Here is a 24,028-nt window from a genome sequence, read left to right as displayed (position 1 = left end):
GCGCGGCCAGGTGGCGTTGGCGGGAGCTTGAGGGGGAGCAGGGGGGAGTGTCTCGTGCGGTGTAACCGCCACAACGGCCCGCTCGTAGCTCGCCTCAGCCGCCGTCTCGCTTCCCCTCACGGGAGTGAGCGGGCACCGCCGCCTGCGACAGTAAAAGCGGGAAGAAGGCGGTGTGGTGTGAGGGGGCTGTGGGCGGCGCGGCTCGACGCGCCGGCTGGCAGCCTCTGAGGGCGGTGGAGCAGAGTGTTAGATCCACGGGGTGGGCTGCAGGACACGCGTGCCTCCGTCGCCGGGGAAAGGGTCGAAGGCCGGCGGTGTTGGCCACCGTGGTGCAGCCACGTTGTGCAGCGCCCTTTCGGCGGCTGCTGAGTAAGTGACACGTCTGCCCACAGCTCTGATGCGGAGGTGGTTTTGTTGTCCGCTTGAGTGAACGCAGGCGTGCCTATGAGGTGACACAGCAGCCATTCCTGAGGGAAACCTTTGGAGGTATAGCTCAAGGGACTGCTCGGTGCGCTTCACTGGTTAGGTCAAATATACCCTTCCATTTTTTGCCATCAGAAAATGGGATGATTACTAACAGTAGGCTAATCCACTGCAGTTACTCCTTGTGCTGTGAAATGTAGCATTGGCAGCACGTGGATGGCTTTAATATATATTGTACTTGTTAAGTACAACCCATGCCTGGGAGTGAGTTTGCTCAGTTATGCGAGGAAAAAGATTTAAAGCTTTTATTATTTTCAAGGAGAGAGTGGTTGCTTGTAGATCATCTCAGCAGGATGACACTTATCAGCTGGGCAGACAAAGACCTGGGCAGAATTTAGCCCCTCTGTTCCTCTCATTTTGTGGATGTGTACCTGAGCAATACTGACCGTCTCATCAGACGGTACTGAAGAGCCGCTCTACAAATGTGTAATGTAAGCTAGGCTCAGCCGCTCTCCCTGTGGTTGCAATGTGATACAAGGAGTACTTTGGACTTAAGAAACACTGATATTCCACGTAACTGTGTGGTGGTGAAGCATCCATGCCTAATAACATCAGCCTTAAGAATTCACAATTACATAATTCAGTCTCAAAAGTTGGAAAACTAGAATGTTTTTCACAAAGGCTGGTAGACGGGTGCAAGAGACTCAACCCAGTGGAAAATAACATTAATGATATTTAGCATTTCCATAAAGCTCTGCATTTTCACCACCCTGTGTAATGATTAGGTGTTTAATCTCCTGCTCCCTGAGCCAGTTCAGTAATGACTACCTCTGTGAGGAAACATGATTAAATTCTTGCCAGTTAAAGACCTGCAATTAAAATACTACTACTATTCCTCTTAACCAAGCAGGCTCTATTTAATATATGTATAAGTAAACTCTATTAAAGTCCTTTTATCTTGACAAGTCACAGCTTGTGGTTAACAACAGTTTTTATCACAGAATCATAATATGTTTTGATTGTCTGGGCATAGCTATGGTGCAGGTCAGAAGATGACAGAGTTGTACTCATACCTCCGGATTTGCTTCCTTCATGAGTTTAATTTAGATTTTCCACAACATCTTACTATGTTCTCTTAACCTTAACTTCCTTTGTATTTTAAAAATAGGTTCAGAAAACAAGAACAAGGGATATGAAGTACTGTTACCCTTCTGCCTACCACAATCTTATCTCTAAATTCATACAGACTAGCTAGATTATTCTAGGCATTTCTTTGAAAGCACATGGTTCTGCTATATTCTGGAAGGAATTCTTTCAGAAATCAGCATAGCTACTGTAAGTGTTCTAGCCGTCATTTGTCTCTTCCGTCTGCCCTCTTAAGAGATTATATTGCTACCTGGGCTTGGCTAGAATACCTTGATGTATTTCTGTGGGCCTTGGATCTAGCACAGCAAAATGGTGGCTATTTTTGTTCCCCAGATAAGAGCTGGAAACCAGGAGGATTTCCAGGAACCCACCCTAAGCAAACAAAAGTTTAGAAGAATTTTACTTGAAAGAATTTAAACACTAGAAAATAGACAAATACATTAGAAATAATATAATGCGAATACTAAGTATACTTGGATTAGAACCTTTCCAAACCTAGCAGAAAGAAACCACTGAAAACACGGAGACTCCGAACTGGAGAAACACTGGCTTGTTGCCCCCTTGTTAGTGGTATACCTCAGACAAGTCCAAATACGAAGTGCCAAGGAGGTTAAGATCCCAATGCAGCTGCATCCACCTTCAGTACCAGAACAGCATCATTAGAAGACAGGCACGCATATTCTGGTAACTAAAATATGACAAGCAAATATCTTCCTGTCTTTGGGCAGACTAGTTTCAACTTCGGTCAAATTTTGTTACTCTGCTATTAGCTTTACCTGCCAGAGAAATGCCAGGAAAAACCAGTTTCTCCATTGTGACTTTTTCCAGTGTTTCTTACTTGCCTGTCTTTGGTTTGCCAAGACAAAAAATCTGTCCCTGTAAAGTATAAAAGTTAGGTTTTATAAACCTACAACTGTTAAAGGGTGTCCCAAAGTCTCTTAGCATTACTATATTGCTTCCACTGTTCTTTCTGTGCACTTCTTTGTGGTTCTTTTGGTGTAAACAAATCTTATTTTGATCTAATTGACAGCCAGCTGTTATAGATCCTGATCCATGACTGTTAGTGGAGTATTTACAGCAATATGATTAGAGCAGTGAAAGGAAAGTTGAGCATTCTGGGTTATCAGTGAAAAAAACCCCCAAACCCACAGAATTTTCCAAATCCTGAAATTAATGCATAGCTAATTCATTCATATGGATTTGATCTGTAGAGCAAACAAAGTAGTAAAACTCGCATATCACAGTTTCCCATAAAGACCTTAGTGAGCCCTGAAAAAATATATGTGAAAGTATATTACCAGGTTTCTAATTACATATTATAGCTTTCGTTGTTCTTGAGTAATTATTTAATTTTATAAGGTTTTTTTACTTAACAAAATTTGAATAATACTGAGAAAATGAATAATTTATCGCTATATTCATGTGCAATCTCATCTATTGTTATTTGTTTATCTTCTAGTTCTTGAAGGTTAATAGCCATTAACATTCATAGCAGTCTCTCTGCCATATCTGACATGATTTGTTCTAGCAACAACAAAGTAGTATCTTTTAGAGTTATTTGTTCACTAGTGTTAGATGTTCAATATTTTTCTACATCCATATATGTTTTATTCTTCAGAATAGAGCCTTCTGTGTTATAATGTCAGATATACTATGACTGACTATTGTACCTTTGTCCTAAGAATTTTATGAATAGATCAGTTGCCACCTGCTTTGTTTGCTCACACATATGAAATAATTTTCTTTCTTTCTTTTTCTTCCTTCCTTCCTTCCTTCCTTCCTTCCTTCCTTCCTTCCTTCCTTCCTTCCTTCCTTCCTTCCTTCCTTCTCTCCTTCCTTCTTTCTCTCTTTCTCTCTTTCTTTCTTAATGAGAAGCAGGTAGGATGCTTCTAGATGACTTTTCCATTAGGAGGTGAATGCCTCAACTTGGAGTTAGGTTCTTCACTTTTTCTTTTTGAACACTGCCTATTACAGTCTCTGGAAAGAAGACTGAACTCAGTGAAAAGTACAACAAGAACACAAATTTACAAACAGAAATTGAACTCTGATACAAGCCACTATCATGGCTGAAGTTTATTTTCCATTGATTTTGAAGCTGAAGAAACATCTCTTATCACACAAAGACAGGCTACGTTCAGGGTAGTTTAGGAAGTGAACTGTGCATGAAGGAATGTAGGGATGCCTCAGTAAATTTGGAATAATACAACAATCAATTACCTCCATTGATTTTGGATATTTTTAAACCCTTTTTTTTTTGTTTTAAGATTTTGTTTTAAGGTGATACAGCTTGGTAATGCTTACTGTTGAGGTCAATGCAATGCTCGATGTCTTATTTCAAAATAGTATCTGCTTACATTCCTTAACACATCTTTATTTCATGTTTATTTTAGGCATTACATGTAGATTTATCTAATTTTTTTTAATATCCTGTCACAGCAGAGAAAGTACCCAGGCAGGCCTTTGGTATACCTATCTGTAAGGAAGAAGGTAGATTTTCAATATAAATAGGGCACGCTCCTGCACCAAGCAACTATGTTTTCATATTTGACTTTAGATGCTTATAGGATAAATATTATATGCCCAGGATTATCATTAGATCATATAACCTCACTGTATTGTAGGATATATCTGCAGACAGTACAGACACTATGTAAGAGCTGCAGAAGAATATTCTTTCACAAGTCTCCATAAAGGAACACAAAGACGACAAAAATAGCAAGTTACACTAAGAGTGTAGGAAGCAGATTGGGGAAAAGACCTGTGTAGAGGGTTGGGAGGTAGACTTTTTGCTGGTATATTGCAGTTCATGAGCTCAGGTATGGGTATTCTTGCCTTAGCACTGGTAGTGTATGGCACTATAGATAATGAAATATTGTATGTTAAGTGAAGAATTAAAGTCAGAAAATATTTTAAACTCCTTAATGCAACTGCAAATAATTTTAGTATTTAGATTCTTCTAACTCAGTTCTCAACTGTACAGGTATGACCTTTTGCATACTGGGCAGAATTGTACTGTGTGTATTTTACTACAACACTGGCAAACCAAGCGCTTAAGTAACCAGATTATGTTTATCTGTGCAGTAATATAGTTAAATCCTGTGAAGTCAATGAGAGCTTTTCCAGTGGCTTTAATTTCACAAATTTAATAATTTTAGTAACCTTATCTTAGTTTTAAAAAGAGCTGGGTTGGTTGGTTTGATTCCCCCATAGGAAACACCACCAACATAGACACTTTTCATTTAGTTTTAAAGATAATACTGATGGAGCCCAATTTCAGTTGATGCTTTTTTTTTTTTGCATTTTAACTCTGTCTTTGGATTATCTTTACAAGATACTGCTGTGTTTACATGTACATTTTGTTCTGTAGCATGATATCATTTATGTTAAAAAGTACTATGGTAATTTTCTTGGTTCAACACAACCATCATCCGCTAGGTTGTCCACAGGTTTCTACCTCAGCTGCTGTTCTCTCTGTAAGTGTTAATGTTGATACACAACAGTGCTAGCTGTGAGCTAAAGATCATAAACAGAAGTAGGCCACTAGTGGCATTTCTCCTGTTCTACATTCTCGTGTCTCTTTATCCTACCTATCTGCCTTTCCATCTCAGTTCCATTAAGTCTTTGAGGCATTTTATATTCTATTCAGTCTTAAATTACAATTTTTTTTTTATGAACTATTCAAGGCTACTGTTCAGAGAGACAGCTAATGAACCCGTTTTGACAAGCCAATGACTCGTAGCTGACCGTTGACACAGACCTGTGTTTGATAAATAGTGGTGGGAAATAGATCCGGTTTTGGGTTCATTTCAGAAATGGTTGCTAGCTATCCTAGGAGATTTTGGCAATGAATTCACAGGTACCTCCACAGGATTAAAGTGAAGCAACCAATGTTTCAAGCTAACATACATTTTTAGCCATATCTGTTACAGTGTTGGTTTTCCTAGAGAGATTGGCTTCTGTTAACAGCAAAAGCCATTTAAGTAGCTTATGCAGGAGTTTATTGCCTCTCTTCTATCCCAAAGTCCACATCATTATTGGGGGGGGAACAGTAAATATACAACCAACTGTAATTGTGTCATAGTAGTGACTTAATGATTTTAAATAGGCATACATGATCATTCATATGATTAGATGCCTTTTCTTTAGTGTCTTGTCGTAATATGTAGAACTACATCATTCACACATAATGGGAAACTGAGACAGAGTTAAGTCATAACTAGGCTACTGATAACAGACCTCTTCATTGGACAAAATTTGTCAGAGTTCAAAGTCACCACCAAAAGTCAGTCTGTCCTTGTAAGTCTTTTTTTTTTTTTTTTTTTTTTTTTTTTTGAGGGAGGTGTGTGAAAACTGCACACATGCAGCTCCTGTTCTTTGGCAAGCATTGATAGTGAGGAGTAAATGGCTGAAGTCCTCTGTGGCAAAGTCCATGTTTTTTTTCAGTTTTGCCCTTTCTTTTTCCGTTTTTCTGTTTTCGATGAGGAAAGGAGAGGAAGTTGCAGAATACAGCCAGATTATACTTAATCAGGTAGCAGCAATTACATCAGCAACTCCTCAGTGGCCTTTGCCACGTTCTAACAAATACTACTTACAAACTTATTATTCAGCCAGAGTTTTGGTCAATTTGTTTAGTTAATAAGGTGAATTTTGCTGGGTCACTTCTCTTATTAACACTCACATTCACTGATATGTGGTATTGTCACCAGGGTCTACAAAATCTTTTCACTGGCTGAAGAAGTTCCTCTACATGAACAGAATACCTTCTCCTTGCTTAAAGAGACAGCATAGCCATTCTGTTAAGATTTGTAAACTGAGGCCTTTATCGCAAAGAAGCTGGGCAACATTTTTCTTTGGAATTTCTGACTAATGAGTTCTCTTTCTCTATTTTTTCAGGTTCTCTGAGTATGGAAGGGCCAGTTAGGAGACTGAGCAAAGCCATTGCTACAGAGAGCGAACAAGTGTGTGTCATTGCCAATGACATTGCTGTGGAAATGCAAAAGAGGAACACCACATTCTAAGACTTGCTACAGGTACAACAGGAACAAGGGTTAAGAAAATCTGACAACTTAATTGCATGAGAAAAAGGGAGGAAAGAAGGCACTTGCTAGAAGGGTAATGAATACTTTCCAGCATCTAAAGTTTATGTGCAGATGCAGATTCTATAAAGACTAACGATGAGATCCCTGAGCAATAGGCTGTATAGGATAGCACATAAAAATTATGACAGTGCATTTATAGACTTTATTTTCACAGATTTCAATTTAGCTTTAGTTTGCATTTGGCATGCCAACTGTACTAGGTAGTTAAAAAACATTTTTGTTAGCCAACAGGAGGTTTGATAGCATTGTTCTTAAACATTTCCTTTTATATGTTTCTAATATTAATAAATTTGTTTGTTTAGATACTGGTTGTCCACTTAGTCATAAAGAAGTGGCTGTTATGCCAGAATGTTTTAAAGAAGAGTAAATCAACCAATCTGTAAACCTGTTAAGCAGGTAGGTTTAATTGTTACTGAAGTACTCTAGAACAGGTCAACCCAATCCTTTATATTTTACAGGGAACATTTTCATGAAGGGTAATATTAACTAGTTCTCTCATTGCAATTCATCTTTTTTTTATATGTTATAAGGATGCAAACCTTTATTCTCTACTGCCAGAAAAAGAGAAAGCACCAAACAAAACAAAATGCTGTGTAAGCAAAACACTCCTGTACGGGTGTTTTACATCCCTCCCCTTGGAAGAGACAGATGCAAAGACCACCAAGCATATGGTAGATGATGGTAACATTAGTCAGGGGTCAGGTGCAGCTACACTGAGATGACAGAGCTGCTCAGTCATGTGGTTGCTACTGTATCATATGAACAGGATTATGCCTGCCAGCTAGCCTGCGCTACCCAAGGAGAGGGAGGGTGAGTGGGAAGGGACTGAAGCCTTTTAAAGCTCACCCTGCTGTTAAATACACACTTTCCTCAATACATTCCTGGCAAATTTTTAGATACTGTAGCAACGAGTTAGACTAGCACACCTTGCAAATCTTCCATTCCTAACTCTGCAAAGTAAGAGTATAATAATAATAAATCAAAATAGGAACCCCTGACCTGCATTTTGCACTCACCTAGTGGGGGTGTGTATGACTGAATAAAACACAAGACACTGGAAAAGCAGGCTTAGTGTGTATTTATCCATATTTTATCTCTTTGCACCCCTATCTCCTCCTTTTCATTTTGAATAATGACCAGGGAGGGCTAGGCTGAATCTAAATGGGAAATCCATGTTCCAAAGAAGCAATACAATATTATAATTTTAAAATCAGTTTGTTAGAATTGGAAGCTGGAGAGGCATTAGACAGAAACAGCCTGGAGAGAGTCAGAGAGAGACGTTGCCTTTAATACAAATAAGGATTTGGGAACTTTCCTGTTAACATCTATGTTCAATGCAGTCTTGCAGAAGTTTCAGTGCTGTTAGTGGCTGCAAAGAGGAGAAAAATAACACAAAAATTTATACATTGCACATGAGTGTATCTCCAGTGGTGCAGATATACTGCTAATCCAACATCTTTTTTACAGAGGGGTGTTACGGTCTCTTTTGCCGTCAGTAAATTAATTTTTGTTTAGAAAATAAAGATACTACATCATGCATGCCAGTGTTATGAAAGAAACATCCGTGCTGTCTGGAGATCATGTTTGGAGAACCATTATACTACAGTAGGCTCACTCCACACAAGCATTTGTCAGGGAGATTTCAAACAAACCTGTATTCTTTATTTGTGTCCATAATAAAATAATTAAAAATCAATTAATATGCAGGAAAAAGTGAAGCAATATAAGGCTGTGGTTGTGCACTAAATAATATAAAATCTGTGCATGCTGGATTTCCTGGCAATAAAGATTTGATCTATATTGGCATGAGCACACGACTGCATTTTTATCGAATCAGCCGGAGCATATGTTACAGTGTTTATTCCGATTTTATGCCAGCTTTCTGTCAGTTGAGGAGGATAAAGTATGCCTGATCCAACATAAAGTTAGAGTGGTACAAACAGACAATGTCTCATCTGATAGGAACTTTCCTGGGACAAAATTATTTCTTCAAGCTATTTACTGTCTCACAGAATGATAGCTTACCACCCTAATATGTTGTAAACCTGTTGTTTGTCCTTAGATAAATCTTTTTCAAGTCAGAGCATGTCTATATCTGATTAGCTGTAAATAGACTGACAATTATTTCCTCAGAGGCAAAGAAGGGGAGATTCACAAATTCAAATCATATTTTACACCTTAGGCAAATACAAAAATGTTGCAGAATATGATTTGTATAGAAATCTCAAGTGTACTCATGTATAAATATAAATAATGAGATGGGGAAAAAAGAGTTGTAATGATAATTAGGAACATAATTCTTGAAATTATGGGGTTAGGTTTGGATCAATGTTATGAAAGAGAAAGGATTTGATTTTTTGCTTCCCGCCATGTTTCTTTTACATATGCAGCAACTGTGTCATATTATGGATCCTTGGCATTTCATTCTGAAGATGAATTGTCATGACACTAGTTACTGGAGGTGAAGATAGTAAACAAGAACATTACAGTGTGAACCAGATGATTTTTGAGATTTCCTACATCAAAGGGCCGAATCCGTCAGTAGGTGTATACAGGTTTTACTAACTGTGATATAAAATTGGCTGAGGTTATTTAAGATTTTGCTGGTATTTTGTTAATTGTCATTTAAATTCCATTAGAATTTATGAATTTACTTTTGTCACTGCATTATTGTCTGTCTTTGGCCAGGGATTGTAACCAACTGCAATGCAACATTCAATGATAGTACTGCTTAATATTGTTCAGGCAGCCCTGGCTACTCATTTCTGCACCTGCACTGCAGTCTTTACTAGGCTAGCACAGCAATTTTTTTGGTGCAGAGTGGACTAGCCCATGGAACTGATTTAAATGAAGAATAGCAGGGATTGTGAAAGCTGGCACTGCCACTGATTTTTTTTTTTCCCCTCCAAACTACATAGTGTATGAAAACAAATGGAGCTGGGAACTTACAGCAGACTTGGCAAAAGTGTATGGCAGTGTGGGATAAACTGAAAGAAGGATTGCTCCTGACAAACTAAAGGTAAGAGCATACCTGTACCTCCATTCCAGGGAACAAGTTAAAATAGCAAAAGGTATACTGAACTAGATGCAGTCATATGAATACAGAAATACTTTTGAAAAGTACAGCATGTACTGGGGGCTGTAAGTCAGCTTTGTTCTGGTATGACTACATCTATACCAATTGTGCTGGTATAACAACATTAATGAAAATGTTCTAACTGACAGAGTTATGCTAATAAAACTTTTACAAGAACAAGACCCTAAAAATTGGAATCATTAGTAAGTAACATACCATCTAATGTAAGCATCGCGCATCCCAAATTCAGCAATAATTCCTATTACGCAGATCTTGGTTAAGAGTTTGTAGAGTTGTAATTCTACTAAGATAGCACTTCAGGAGAACACAGAACGTCCTTTTTAGAAGTTGAAGAACCATTCCGTTTCTCTTGATACATTTCAGTGAACTTTGCAAAATCATCCTTGGCACAGCTGAAGCATCTTTTAGCATTCTCCTACTATTTCTTCTACCGCTACCACCTCTTAAAAGCTTATGTTTGTTCTCAGAATGGGACCAGGTTGTACTGAGATTGGTAATTTCAATACAGCTTCCTGTGGAGGAATAACCTAGACTCTTGGCAGCGTACCACTATTCAATTCATACAAAGCACTTGCATTATTTACTCTAGACGCAGGCTTGCATTCATGACCATTCCAATGTAATCTGTACTAGCAGTGCCATTTTAACTGCAATTACATGTCATTATATGTAAGTACTAAATGTGTACAAAAAGAGAAGATAACTTGAAGCATGCTTTGGGGTTGAATTTTGCAAAAAGCGATGCTTCATGAAAGCTCATCAATAGAAAACACTTCCAAGAGAAAGTTGATTAAATATACTAAGTTAAGCTCTGGTGATACATAGCAGTTTGCTACATATGTAGATACTTAATCCAAAATGTGATTTGTGTATTTGACTTCCACCTGCGGGAGAAACAACAGCCATCGTATGTGTGATTACAATGCACTTGGGACTGAATGGGTCCAGCTACTAAGCAGCAGACATAGAGGCATTCTTTTAGATAGGCCATTTTGGGTGCTCAGAGACTCAGGAGTGAAACTACTGAAGACTATTGAGTATGGTTGGCCAGGATACTACAAGGACCGTCTGATCTCCTTGGATGATAGGGCCTGTTGATTTCTGGTAAACCAAGCGGGAATGAGAGTGATGTGAAAAAAACATATATGTGATTTCTCCTGATGCAATTTCTTATAGAATAATGGCAAATTTGTGTTATACCTTTAACTATTAAAATCATTGTTCATTTAATCTTATACTGTTACTTAATTATAATACTTATGTAACTGTACTTACACAGGAAACAAGTGCTGTGCTGAGGTCCTAAGTCTTCTTGCTCTATGGAAGAGGCAAAAGTACAAGAAAAACTAGAATTCAAACTTTTTGAGGGAACTTGTGAATTGAGCTGGGTCACAGGCAGGCTTCATGCAACATCACATTAGGGCAAAAGACTTGAAGATACTCAAAAAGAAGAGAACTGATACATGCTGGGCCTTTATCAGAATTCAAACTAAATAGGATATTTTTAAAAGACCTTGACAACTTGCTCTTCTTTTGGACATGGACACTGTGGAAGAGAATAGTTAGTGTGGTGTGACTGAGGAATGCTTGTATAACCACCCCTCCAAGGATCTTTGGTACACAAAAACTTGATCCCTCAGGTACGGATGTAGTCCTGTGTTCCTCCTCCTTCCTGCTTACCTTCCTCCCAACATCCCTATCGGTGACCGGTCTTCTATCAAAGAAATACTCTGGCTGTAAGCTGGACTGTAGAAGAGTTTAAGAACCGTTGTTGTTACCATTGTAAGATATTGGTGTAAATGGGATATTGTGTACACATAGTATTTCTTTTCATTCCTGCAATTTGGTGCTCTTAACATGTCATGTGGATTAGATTTTGTAAATGCTGCTTACCTCTATTAAGTTACTATCATCCTTACATACTCCAAATGACAGTTTCTTTCCTAGTAGTAAGGCAGGAAGCCACAAACTTTTTTCCCTCTTTCATTCAAAGTTCCCTCTTCAGCCCTCTAGGTGACTGCCCGTTCTTAAGACATGCTTAAAATGATGGTGGCTTCAAATGGTGACCTGTAAGAGCCAGCTTATTTACTGGTAGTTTCGGCAGTGAACTAGTCACCCTTCTTTATGCTCCCATGCCAGTCATACCAGCCTCCAGAGAACATGCCCTATCATCAAAATGTATATGAGTAAGATCACACAAGAAATAATTTGTCATTATGCAGTAATGTCTTACCAGTGCATTTTTTCATCATTAAAAACCGAATTAACCTTTTTTAGATATAAATATTTTTTTATAAAAAAACCCTTACATGGCACTAGTAAGGCAAAATGCACAGAAACATTTTACACAACACAATTTATAATTACATACAATTATTATAATTGTTATGCTGTTAACTCCCAATGTGCTTAAATCTCATTGTATAGCCATGATAATAGCACATCTAACTTAGGATTTGCCCACAGATGATAGAAAAAGAAATTTTGGTAACCTTATGAAAAACTTTAAGAAAGGAGAAGGTCGAGAAAGAAGGAAGAGCTTGGAGAAACGGGTAAGTGATGAAAGGATAGGCTGAGGGTTTGCTTTGACTGCTCTTTGGGATTAATCCTGAGCATTACCCAGTTTAAACCATGTTATCTTTTGCACTTAGAGCCTCATGAGTCTCATGTACGTGGTGCTCCTTGGTCACAGAATCACAGAATAATTTAGTTTGAAGGGATCCTGGAGATCACTTGGTCAAACCTTGGTTCAGAGCAGGGCCATGTGAGATCAGGTTGCTCAGGGCCTTGTCCTGCTGAGTTCGGAATATCTCCAAGGATGGAGAGTCAGTAGATGCCCTTGAATAACCTGATCCAGTGTTTGACTATCCTCATTATGATTTTTTTTTTTCTTTTCACAATATCTGTTCTATCTATCCTACAATCTGTCTATGCTACTATCCAATCCATTACCAGGAACATTTCAGGAAGTAATTTTATCCTTCTGCAGAATCTGCTCCTCTTGTCTCTTCATCCAGTCTCGAACTCTGATGTTAGGGGAGCACAAAGGGCAGGAAGTCATGAGGCAGGACACCATAGAATTAGTTTGGGAAGCCGCTTGGTTGTTAGAGCCAGAGAGGATTTTGTGCAGTGCTTTGGACATGGTCTTAGCATAGCTCCCACTGAGGAACTGACATGAGGAGTATCTTTTGCTATAGTTAGTCAGGAGGGTCAAGGTTTGCATGTGTACTTCAGTGGAACCCAAATTTGATATGTTTTACTTTTGTTTTCCCTTAGGCTGATGATTTGCAATCAGGTGCTAAGAACACTGCTGTTTCTCCAATCCCCGCTCTGCTCCCAGAAGGGCAGGCAAATTCCCTCACAAACACTGGGAAAGGATTACTGATGCCTCAACTTTTTGCAGTATGTAAAGTCATGGACTGTAGCCCTGGAACTGGCCAATGCACATGCAGGTACGCAGTGCCAAGATGGACACAGTAAAGGTATTGTTCCGTGCACACTTTTCCCAGCAGCAACCTTGTTTAAGGCATTCCCAGGACCTACCTCAACTGCCACCTGCTTGTTCCTGACACCCTTTCAGCTGTGCCAACACAACTGTTTACATGTATGTTTGAGAACTGACTCGTGAGACTGATTCAAGTTAAACTGCCTAATGATGCTTTTTTTGCAGAATTTTTCTTTAATACCTGTTTAATTCCCTGGGCCTGATTTGCAGTGTGGCCTTACAGACAGATGTGCTGATAAAAGTCATATGGCTGTCAAGAGAACAGGACAGGCAGGCAGGAAGGAAAAATTGTTGGAAGTACCTTAAGTCAATATTGCTGCCAAAGGCAATCTGTCTTCAAACTTACAGCTTTGTGGTGTTGCTGCTGACAGCTAAGCTGAGCTATTGCTGTTGCTCAGAGTCCAGTGTCCATCTTGTAGTCAACTTCAGCAATGCTGACGCATCTATAGGTATACTTGTATCAGTTTGCTCATCAGCAGTGATAAGCTAAAGGTTAAATTAAAAGAATGTAGTTGCCAACTCTGCACTATGGATACCTACTGACTTGAGGGCTAATAATCTTGCAACATCTGTCAATTCTCATGGTCTCCATAGTTTAGTAGAGAATAGTTTCCAGAACTGCATTGAATCAGGTGCAATTTTACCATACATTTAATCCAGAGTAACAACGGGCAGCCAGTGGAAAGAGCCAATTCTACTGTTCCCCCAAACTTCTGTACATCAGGTGCTGGCACCAGATCATCTCTGGCACCAGATCAAATGGTCATGCAATGCACGAAGAGTCAGTTCTCTTTGAGAATCTGATTGATACCTAATAATTATTTTTGGTGGGAACACTGGCCTAAATTGAAGGGATTAGGAAAAGCAGAGGTAACAAGCTAATTCTTCAGTGAGGATGTAGCTACAGAAACACTTAGAAAGGGATCTCTCATAACCTTGTGAAGTTTTTTAAAAGGAATCCCTTGCTCTTTGCAAACCCAGTATTGCTGAGTTTGCAAAGCAACGCCCTTTGGACTTGCGGAATATAATCTGAATTAACAGTGTATTTAAAACTGAAGTTCTCATTTAAATTTTTATGGTAATTTTAGTCTGCCACTGATGTCACACAAGTATACAGCAGGAATCATTTTACTGAAATCACAGACACTGCTGTGTCCCCTGTGAAGTAATTTCTACTTGTCTAAAATACATATGAAATGTTACTAAATCAAGTCAGCATTTTCTACCCACTTGACGTTCATATTGCAGTGATGTAAATTACTGCAATATGAGGCATCAGTGAATAAAATTACACTAGAATAAAAGTCTTGTGTCAGAATCTGATCCCATGTAAGTGTTTTGAACTGTTGTTTTAATGGAACATTGCAAAATTGAAAAATCATTAGTAGTCCTGCCAATGCTTTAGCATTTAAAAGGTCCTATTTTCCATTTCCCCATAGTCCTTTTATGCTACTTCATTAGTTTAAAAAGGCCATAAAGAGTGCACATTTAGCCACTTGGGAATATTTTCATGTCTCTGTTGCTCTTGCCTGTGGCATAGTAGATATGTTAGGTTGTGGCTGAGGAGAAAGGGTCATGGCTGGCCCGCCTCTCTGTTCCAGCTATTCTTGGTTGCTGGAACAGCTCCTAGGGGCCCCAGGCTGCCAATTGTACTAAAATTGCTGGTAGCCTTAAGACTATTCAAGGAGTAATTAGCTACCAAATGTGGGTAATTGTGACAGTCTAGCTAATACTGCTTGTGTCTGAACAGACTAATTAAAGGCTGCACACATGAGAAGAAGAGAAAAAAGCCTCTTCTTTTAAGGAAAAGAATTATTAAAAGAGACATTTTGGGCTACTATTAAAAAAAAAAAGTTCTGTTCCTTCTAGTAGGATCTTAGCAGGTTTTGATAATTAAACTTGGAAAACGAAGCATAACTGGAATTTTTAAGTTAAATATTTTCACTGTGGGACCCTTCATACTCTGCTTTTGATTTCATAAAACCGATTTTATATTTTTTACAAAAAGGTTGTTCAGTGCAAAAACATTTACAAATTATTCTTGCCTATGAAAAATCAGGAGTTCTATTTCTGCTATCAGAGACATTTCTAATTTAAAGAAGTACAGTTAGACATATATCATCATGGTACATAAGTTCTGTTCTTCCCTCTGTACAAAACGAGATGGGGAGGGGAAATATTCTGCTGCTGGTCTGACAAGACTACAGTCCTCCATGCATCTCAGTATAGCTGTGTGTGTAGTAATTTGTACCTGTGCTCCTCCCTTCTGCTGCTCCTACAGTCAGTTCTGAGTAGTTCCATCCCATTTATGTAATGTGTGTCTTCAGTGGTACTTAGATATTTGCTAATACGATCATAAAATCTCACATCTCACCTAAATTTTCTACGCCTCTAGCTGTGCTGCAGGAAATAGCAGATTTCTTACCTGCAGGAGTCCCATATATAGCTGCTTATATCTACTTCTTTCTCTAGTCTGAAGTAGATCAGTTAGAACAACCAGAACGAGGCCCTTGCAAGAGCAGCAGATTCAGAAGAAAACAGCTCCCCTTACTTCCTTCTGCCCGGCTAAACCAGATTATTGTAGAAAACACTTCCTTGTGTTCTAAGATGCTGCAGTATCACTAATACCCTCTCAGCCTGTTGTTAGGGTGGCACAGCGCTTGTCAGCCACCAGCCAGCCACCTGGCCACCCTCAGCAGTCCCCGTTTCTTTCTCAGACTTAGACCTATAAAACCTCTCTCAGACAGGACAAACAGCTTGCAGTGTCCTGCCTTGTACTTTAGCCATAGCCGCTAAATTTGGGGTGTTCTTTGTCTGCCTTTCTCGTCCTATCCTGATGGATGGGCTGTAAGCTTAAATTTGAGATGTAGTACTCTGAAATACACAAATTTTCTCATTAAGTACAGCAGAACTGCATCAGGCTTGGTAGCTGTTTATGGCTATAATCAGTGACCAAATGTAGAGTCCCAAGCTCTCCATTAATGCCAATTTTGCTAAGAAGATAGGTAGAAAAACTGTACTTATTTAGAAAGCAAGCCAGTTCCTCTTCTAACTGCAAAGGGGGACCAGCCATGCTGTCTTGGTCTGTCCAGAGAGCAGAGAACTGTGAACTGAGTATGCAAACACTCTGCAAAGTTCTAATCTGATTGAATTCCAGACATTTTACAGCCAGGAATACAGCTGTTACCTCATTATGGCAGTTGCAATTCCTTTTTTATAGACTGCTTTAAAGAGCAGCTGATATAGCCTAGTCTCCCTGTTCAAATATCTTCTTACTCTGTGTTGTTAAAGTGGATTAGAAATAACATATTGCAACTGATCTTCATTCTCCAAAACAAAAGGGAACAAAGCTCTGTTATTGAATGCAATCTTTAACTAGAACAGGCAGTTTATGATTGTCTTTTCAATACAAATCTGGTGATCAGCAGAGTTTGTGGCTAATACTTGCTCTTTTCTTCTGTATCCTCTCTGTTGTGGTTTAACCCTGCTGCCAGCTAAAACGACCACACAGCCATTTGCTCAATTCTCTACTCCACCCACCCACCCAGTGGGATGAGGGAGAGAATTGAAAAGGAGGAGAAAAGAAAAAAAAAGTAAAACACATGGGTTGGGATAAAGACAGTTTAATAGGACAGAAAAGGAAGATCATAACAATAACAATTTTTAAAAAAGAATATACAAAACGAGTGATGAACAGCACAGTTTCTTACCACCCAAAGCCGATGCTCAGCTAGTTCCCGAGCCATGCCGCCTCCTGGCCAACCCCCAGTTATATATGGATCATGATGTCATATATTATGGAATATCCCTTTGGCCAGTTTGTGTCAGCTGTCCTGGCTGTGTCCCCTCCCAGCTTCTTGGGTGCCCCCCCGCCTTCCTGTTGGCAGGGCTGCATGAAAAGCTGGAAAATCCTGGACTGCTTGACAACAACTAAAACATCAGTGTGTTATCACCATTGTTCTCACACTAAATCCAAAACACAGCACTATACCAACTGCTAGGAAGAAAATTAACTCTATCCCAGCTGAAACCAGGACATTCTCTATTGATTTGCACTTGGGAATTCATGTAAGTGAGATGTTCTGCATTGATGTGAGAGCTGCTGTGGAAATGTGAGGACGTGGTAGCTGATTCTCCTGCTCTTTGAACTGAGAATTTGGGTGACCTGACTGGCAACTCATAAAAAGACTCTTAGGGAAGGAGCAGCAGTGATACTGGTTTAGCAGAACAGTCCAATCTGAAATAGTCTTTGGGTTGCTTTGACTAGTTTTAAGGCTGAGGATGAGTTCTGTGCATGATGTACGTGGAAAGATGGCAGAAGGCCCATGACATAGGATTTCAAGAAGTCTCCTTGTTTACGGTATTTATAACAGCAATGTATATTTTGTGCTCCTTGGTATTAACAATTGGAAGCATCTTAAAAATGAAAGGCAATCATTGTAGCCCAAAGGAGGGGAAAGAAGTAGAAATTGCTCTGTAGCCTCTTCACTCTTTTGTACAATTCAGGAAAGAAGAACCCAAAAATAGGAATGGTGAAATGTCTGTACCTTTTCAAAAACCCTGACAGGTGGTGCTATGGCATGCATCTCTGCTACTTGACCTGGAGGCATTCTGGCTGAGACAGTGAAAAGACAGTCATATACACATTTTAGAAATACCTGTCATTGTTTTCATTATTCACATAACTTTGCATAGATGGAAGTAGGGGCTTCTGTGTGAGTAATACCTTGCAGCAGAAGTAAATGAATGTGTGACACATGTATCTGGATGCATGAAAAAAGACCAGACTCTTAAAGTTTTATAAGACATATCTGTGGTTTGGGTTGAGGTTTTTGGTTTGGTTTGGTTTTAATTGGCTGTAATTAGCAGCTCACTTGTAAGAAAGCTAATTCTTCCCCCCCACACACATTCAGATGCAGAGCTGTGTTTCCCATACCTACTATTGGTCATCATGTCATTAAGATGTGTTCTTTCTTTGTTTCTTTTTACATTAAAGGATTAGTGCCACATTTCCTATCTTGCTCAATGAGCCTGACATTCCCTTTTCTCTTCAAGTGGCACAACTTCAGGTACCACAAGTGCCTGACCGTTTACTTTACTCCAGCCCTTATCCAAAAGCAAACAAAATGTTAGCCTGATGACCAGAGCACACCTCAGAGAGATCTGTGTTTAACTGCCTTTGGTTAAGGAAGGAATTAGGCCAGATATCCCACCTCTGACCAAGGACTAATACCATTTTGTAAATCGGAGTGTTACCACCATGGTGTTCTCCCCTGCTAGATCACATTAGCAGAGGACAATGATCTGTCCTGACTTCCTTCTGGAAATTCTGCATGGTGACACACAAGTAGATGGAACAGAGTACCTGCAGCACTGTACCGAGACTTCCCTCTTGACCCTCTGTAGGCAAGTACTTCCTCAGATGGTGGCTTCAAACAGCTTCCTGATCAGCTCACTAGTTGCTTTGGATTTCATTTTGAGGCATGCAGGCATCTGCTGTGTCAGGAGCTTAAGCATGAAAATGGATCTCTGGATTCTAGGCTCACTCACACCTCCTTAATATGGAACCTAAATGCTACCGAAGACCTCTGTACAAATTTTCATTGAGTTTGAGTGTTCTCTGAGCTGGTCAGATGTAAAGTAGCTTTGTTCAGGGAACTGAATGGCTGTGTGATGGCATGGCGTTGTTTTACAGCATAGTGCCTTGGCAAGGGAAGGGCAGAAACTTACAGCCGGAGATGGAAGAGAGGACAGGACAGCTGCTTTCCCTGACTGTGCAAACTTAGATTGCCTTAAGCTGCTTGTGAAACCACAGTTACAGTCTTTGGGTATTTCTAGGGAGAAGCATTTTTCTATTTTTAGATTAAATAACATTGCCACTCCAGTTTATCTAAGTAGTGCTGCTACAGAATACTGCTATATTTAGAAATCACTGAACTCCTTAATGCAAGAACAATATATTATGAAAAAGATCACCGTACACTTCTCCATTCTATTAGTACTATGAGTTTTGTAATTTATGCTAGACCACTATATTCCTCTTTAATTACCACACACATGAATGTACATCTTCCCTACGTAATTGTGGCATCCATTTCCATCAATCTTTGTCTCAAGTGTACGTATAAAGACTATTCCCTTGATTTTCAGAGCTCTGAGCTCATCTGGAGGCTCTGAGTCATGTATAAGGAAAATGCATACTGGTACATGAAATTAGTATGCATATTGGTACGTACCAATGCATATTGGTACTTGAAATTAATACTTTGCATTGTTCTTCCCACTCCTTTTGAAGGAATCCATTCCCTCATTAGGGTTGTATTGGATGTCTGTTGAGGGTGGATTTGTGGCATGCAATCTGCACATTAGCAAGCAGTGCGAGACTCACATTTCTGAGTGAAAAGTACACTGTATAACACGCTTTCACATCTGAAATCTCATGTTCATAAGTTTAAATAAAGAACCAATTCATAAAAAGACATACCTCATTATAAAGCAGTGAGGATCAAAGTCAGACACGGATATCTGGGGCATACTATAAGGCGTCTTAAAGCACTGAAGACTAGCAAAATAGGGGTAGGGTTACCTCTGGATCAGGATTTGCTTCGTTGAGCATGAACTTAATTGGTCAGCTCTGGATACACATTTGCTAGTGGGGAGAGGCGTCTGTTGCTATCAACGTCTGGCTTTGGAATTTGATTATACATAAATAAAAGCAGGTGTTCTCCAAGATAGAAGGTTTATCAATTTTTTCATCTGTTGTTCAGGAATTGCAAATTATTATTTTTCCTTTCAAATTCCTTCTTCCTTCATATTTGCATGGATATTTGCTTTCAACGAGCAAAGGCTCTGTGTGTGGTGTCAGAAGTTAAATTCTGAATTTGGTAGCAATGGGTTACAGAACACATGGAAACATGTACTTACAGTCTTTATGCCTTTAAAAAACTACTCTGAAATCAACACTGAAATGTCAGGAGATAAGACATACCTATCAGCATGAGTATATGCAAGCACTTTGGATATGCAGAAAATAATTTGGCACAAGGTTTAGACACTTCAAATGTCGGGGTTGAGCAATGTGAATACTGTAATCTTGTTACTTCTTCAGAATGGCACACACAAATGCCCCAAAAGAAATCAAAGCCAATTTTCTGAATTTTAAGAATATGCTACTAAAATTTTTGTGTGTCAAAGAAAGTACATTATGTTAATTAAGTGAGGGGAATTCATATTGAATGTCATATGTCACCCACACTTGCAATGTTCCAAGCTGTGCTTAGCCTGTGCTGCGACATAATATACGCAGTGACATTGCACAGAACAGGTGGGAATCCACAGGCCTCAACACAGACTAACCAGGCAGTCTTGGCAACGTTTTTTCTGATATTTGTCATTTGGCTGTAATAGGACAGATTTGCTATTACACTTTCAGGTGTACAGTAACAGGAACAGATTGGATACTAATTTGAATGATTTTAGTAGTGCATCCAACGCAAATAAAGCAATTTACCAAACAATCTGTGAGTGAAAAGATTCAGAGCTTTGCATCAGATTTGTCATTTGTGAATCTACCAACTAATTGCCTGACAGAGCTTTAATTAAAAGCAACATTATAGGTATAGATACTTACTTCATATTTCCTAACTAAAGTAGATTGAAAAGTTTGACATAGTGGTAGAATAATGAGATTATCCTGCAATTCCTTGGGTTTAGAACTTGCAACAAATATTCTATTTGTAGGAATACGCAGTTTTGTATTCAGTGGTTCATCTAGAATAATAAATTCCTTAGATTTTCTGTCTGAAGGAGGACCACTCCCAAACTGAGCATGTATCTTTAAGTAGCTTGAATTGTAACATGTAATTTAGAAGCACTTTTAAAATCTGATTCATGTGAGCCAGTCCACCATTATACTTCCAATATCATATGTATGTCTGAGGCTTGATAGACCAGTAAGGTAGATGATTCACTTGATTTCCTTATGTAGGTGGTTAGATTAGTGGTACTAGTAATTCCACAGGCTCTGTCTACATTGCATTCTGTAATATTAGGATGCTACCCCACCCAGTTTACTGTCCCAGCTTGGAGCTGGCAGCTACATGGTGCCACCTACCCTGGAAGGAAGTCTGTGACCTAATCTCTGTATGGTGGAAGATTCCCAATGCAGCGGCTTAGCAAAGGCTTTCTAAATCAGCAATGGTATGAGAAGATTGCTGTTTGGTTGGTCTGGCGTGATTAAAAGCGGACCAACAGCTAGTTCCAGACCAAGGTCAGGAAATTAAAGGAGGTCAGAACAAGCCAAGAATAGCAAGTCATGCTCAGGGGCTTCACAGGGGGAAGCATTCTTGGCTGAGGTATGGTGTTTTCCAGGAGGATTTTAGCAGGGAGGCGCACACCTGTGACATGACACTGTATGTAGTGGGGAGACCAGGGAGGGGATCTCATTGCCTAGTGAGAGGTAGAGGAGAACCTGATTTGTCACAATTTTGCTTTTAGGCAATGATATACATCAGGCAGTCTCTAGAGTTGCCAGCCCCATTCCTAGTCTCTGACTGTCTTGTAGCCTGACTTCATTCCTGCAGGATCACTGTTTTTGTAATTGTCAGAGAGGTAGGGTGGGAAGTGAGGGGCGAGAGACAAGAGCCTGCAGTCTGCAGTGCCAAATTGCAGGGCTTCTATGCCAGATAGTATTCCCCCATCTGAGGTCAGGACAGCATATGGCATTCAGGAGCCCTGGCATGCCAGAGGCATGTTGCACGCATTTCATGTCCAGTGATGGACATGATTATGGTAATTGTAAGAGTTGTCATTCCATTCTATTCCAAGGCCTGTGTGATCATCGCAGGCAATTAATTCATGGATATTGGCTCCTGACTTAGAATGGTGTTAAAGTGCATGCATAACTTTAAATGTGGCTGCTAAGTTAGTTTGGTTTTGGCCTTATATCAGGCTTTGTTTGCTTTTCTAAAAAATACCAGGAATTTACAGAATATGGGAAAAAGCAGTAAAATATTGGTGAGATCCAGAGTGATTTTTTGGCAAGTGTTGTTTTATCCACAGAGTTGCTGCTGTACATGGTTAAGAAATGAATTAGGATGGGGAAGAGGTTGTTAGCTGAGATATGTCTGTAGTCTCCTTTCATGTTTTGTTCCAGAAGAGGACTGGAAGCAATAGACAGTAGCACTGAACCTGACTCAGCCTTCCTTCCCCGCTCACATGCTTTTTTTAACTGTATCATCTCATTCATCCTGACTATAATAGGTACCCAGTAGGACTATCCCATGCAATTAAATACAAAGTCAGAGGACATTCACTCACTACAGACTCTGCGTATGACCTTTGCATTGCAAAGACAAAAGAATTTCAGGCATGCAGAGTAACCTCAACTATAGTTAGGTTTGGTGCCATTCTAAATTGTTTGGGAGAGAGTAAGGCGGTGGCAGTCAGATAAAATAATAAAACCATGCGATCCACATTTAGATCCTGTAACTGGGTGTATCTGCAGAGGGGGAGTGAAGGGGCTGTGTAAGTCACTGCCCACAGATTTAGAACAACAGGTATAGGGAGATTTATGCAACAGCTCTTCTTTCTCCTAGGCTCATATGTGTATACTTTCATTCCCTAACTTCACTTAGATCTCCCCACAGCAACCCTATTTATTTGGACTTTCTTTGACATGAATTTACTGAGTTTTCCTGCTACAACTGATGCCTACTACTTCTCTTAGCTACATAACAGCAGAAAACACATATATTTTATCACTGCTGTATACACTGAAATGGTAAGTGGTCTAAAAAAGTGCATTAAATAGATTGTACTGTAGTTAAATATAACACACACAAAATACTCAGAAGTAATTACAACAGCCAGCTGTAATAAAAAAGGAAATAAAACTTTTATATTCATGGATGATCGTACTCTTACTTAATGCAGGGCTTGTTTTACACTTACTATGCAATGCTTCAAACTTTCATATGATTCCTGTTCCAGAAGAAGGTAAGATAGCTTAAGCAAATACTCTCCTAATTTATTCTTGAACAATATGAGCATTTTAAAGTAGCATACATTTTAAAAATTAAGCAGAACTTTAAGTAACTATGACCTGCTTCTGACTGAGCTATCAAAACCCCCCTAGCTTCTTTTCAGTACAATTTTTAGTGCTTTTACCCTAAAACTTTAATGCCAAATAATCACATTCGGAACTGACCTGTATGTTGTCCTACAAACTAATTTTCTTATCACTCTGTTTCATTTCCACAGCCTAGTTTTTCTTAAACTGATTGTGTTGAAAAATAAGGATTGATTGAAGGAGAGAGGCTAAAATCCCCTCTTGTACCTTGCTTTTTAGGCTCAAGCCTTTTCTACAGAAAAGTTCTCCTGCTGCCCAGAAGGGAAAGTTCTTCCCAGGTGCTCACCTGATTGTGCATCTTGTCTACAATCAAAAAATATTGACTGGCTCCATAAGTCCATCCAGCGGCTGCATATGGGAATTGCATATTTTAGAAGGTAAATTCCAGTTTAGTGCAGTTTAGTAGTGTAGTTAATATTATTACTGGAAATAAACATGAGCCAAAATGTACAATTGGATACTTCCCAGCCTTTGGTGATAAATAAGTCTGTATCTGTAAAGTACCCTTTGAGTAATCCTGAGAATTGATTTGTTACCGCAGCAACAGGACCAAGATAAAAGTTGATGATAATTTATTAGTATTTAAATTAACTACCTACTACAGTGAGGAATGGAAACCTGCTGAGTGA

General features: G+C 39.3%; 1 protein-coding gene and 1 long non-coding RNA gene across 4 annotated transcripts in view; both read left to right on the top strand.

The window, feature by feature from the left end:
• Nucleotides 1-359: 359 nt before the first annotated feature.
• Nucleotides 360-9,688, top strand: LOC129206187 (uncharacterized). 2 transcript variants are annotated; one of them, XR_008577039.1, is made up of 5 exons: nt 360-486; nt 6,463-6,599; nt 6,971-7,064; nt 9,059-9,209; nt 9,587-9,688. It is a non-coding gene; the product is annotated as an uncharacterized LOC129206187 (long non-coding RNA). The 2 variants fall into 2 exon arrangements; XR_008577037.1 differs by having other exon boundaries at nt 9,059-9,213; nt 9,587-9,682.
• A 1,676-nt stretch (nt 9,689-11,364) lies between these two features.
• The window catches only part of JADE1 (jade family PHD finger 1), a 148,340-nt gene continuing 135,676 nt past the window's right edge, over nt 11,365-24,028 (top strand). The window contains exons 1-3 of one of the 2 annotated variants that reach the window (XM_054825329.1): nt 11,365-11,405; nt 13,042-13,217; nt 23,619-23,776. In XM_054825329.1, coding sequence (XP_054681304.1) covers nt 13,150-13,217; nt 23,619-23,776 — 226 coding nt within the window. In that variant the 5' untranslated portion in view covers nt 11,365-11,405; nt 13,042-13,149. Of the gene's footprint in view, nt 11,406-12,245; nt 12,318-13,041; nt 13,218-23,618; nt 23,777-24,028 lie in introns of those variants that run through there. The other variant, XM_054825328.1, reaches the window with a different exon arrangement.

This window comes from Grus americana, chromosome 4 (genome assembly GCF_028858705.1).
Source record: "Grus americana isolate bGruAme1 chromosome 4, bGruAme1.mat, whole genome shotgun sequence".
NCBI classification, from domain to species: domain Eukaryota; kingdom Metazoa; phylum Chordata; class Aves; order Gruiformes; family Gruidae; genus Grus; species Grus americana.
The sequence above is the reverse complement of the archived record's forward strand: the minus strand, read 5'-3'. Positions and strand labels throughout refer to the sequence as shown.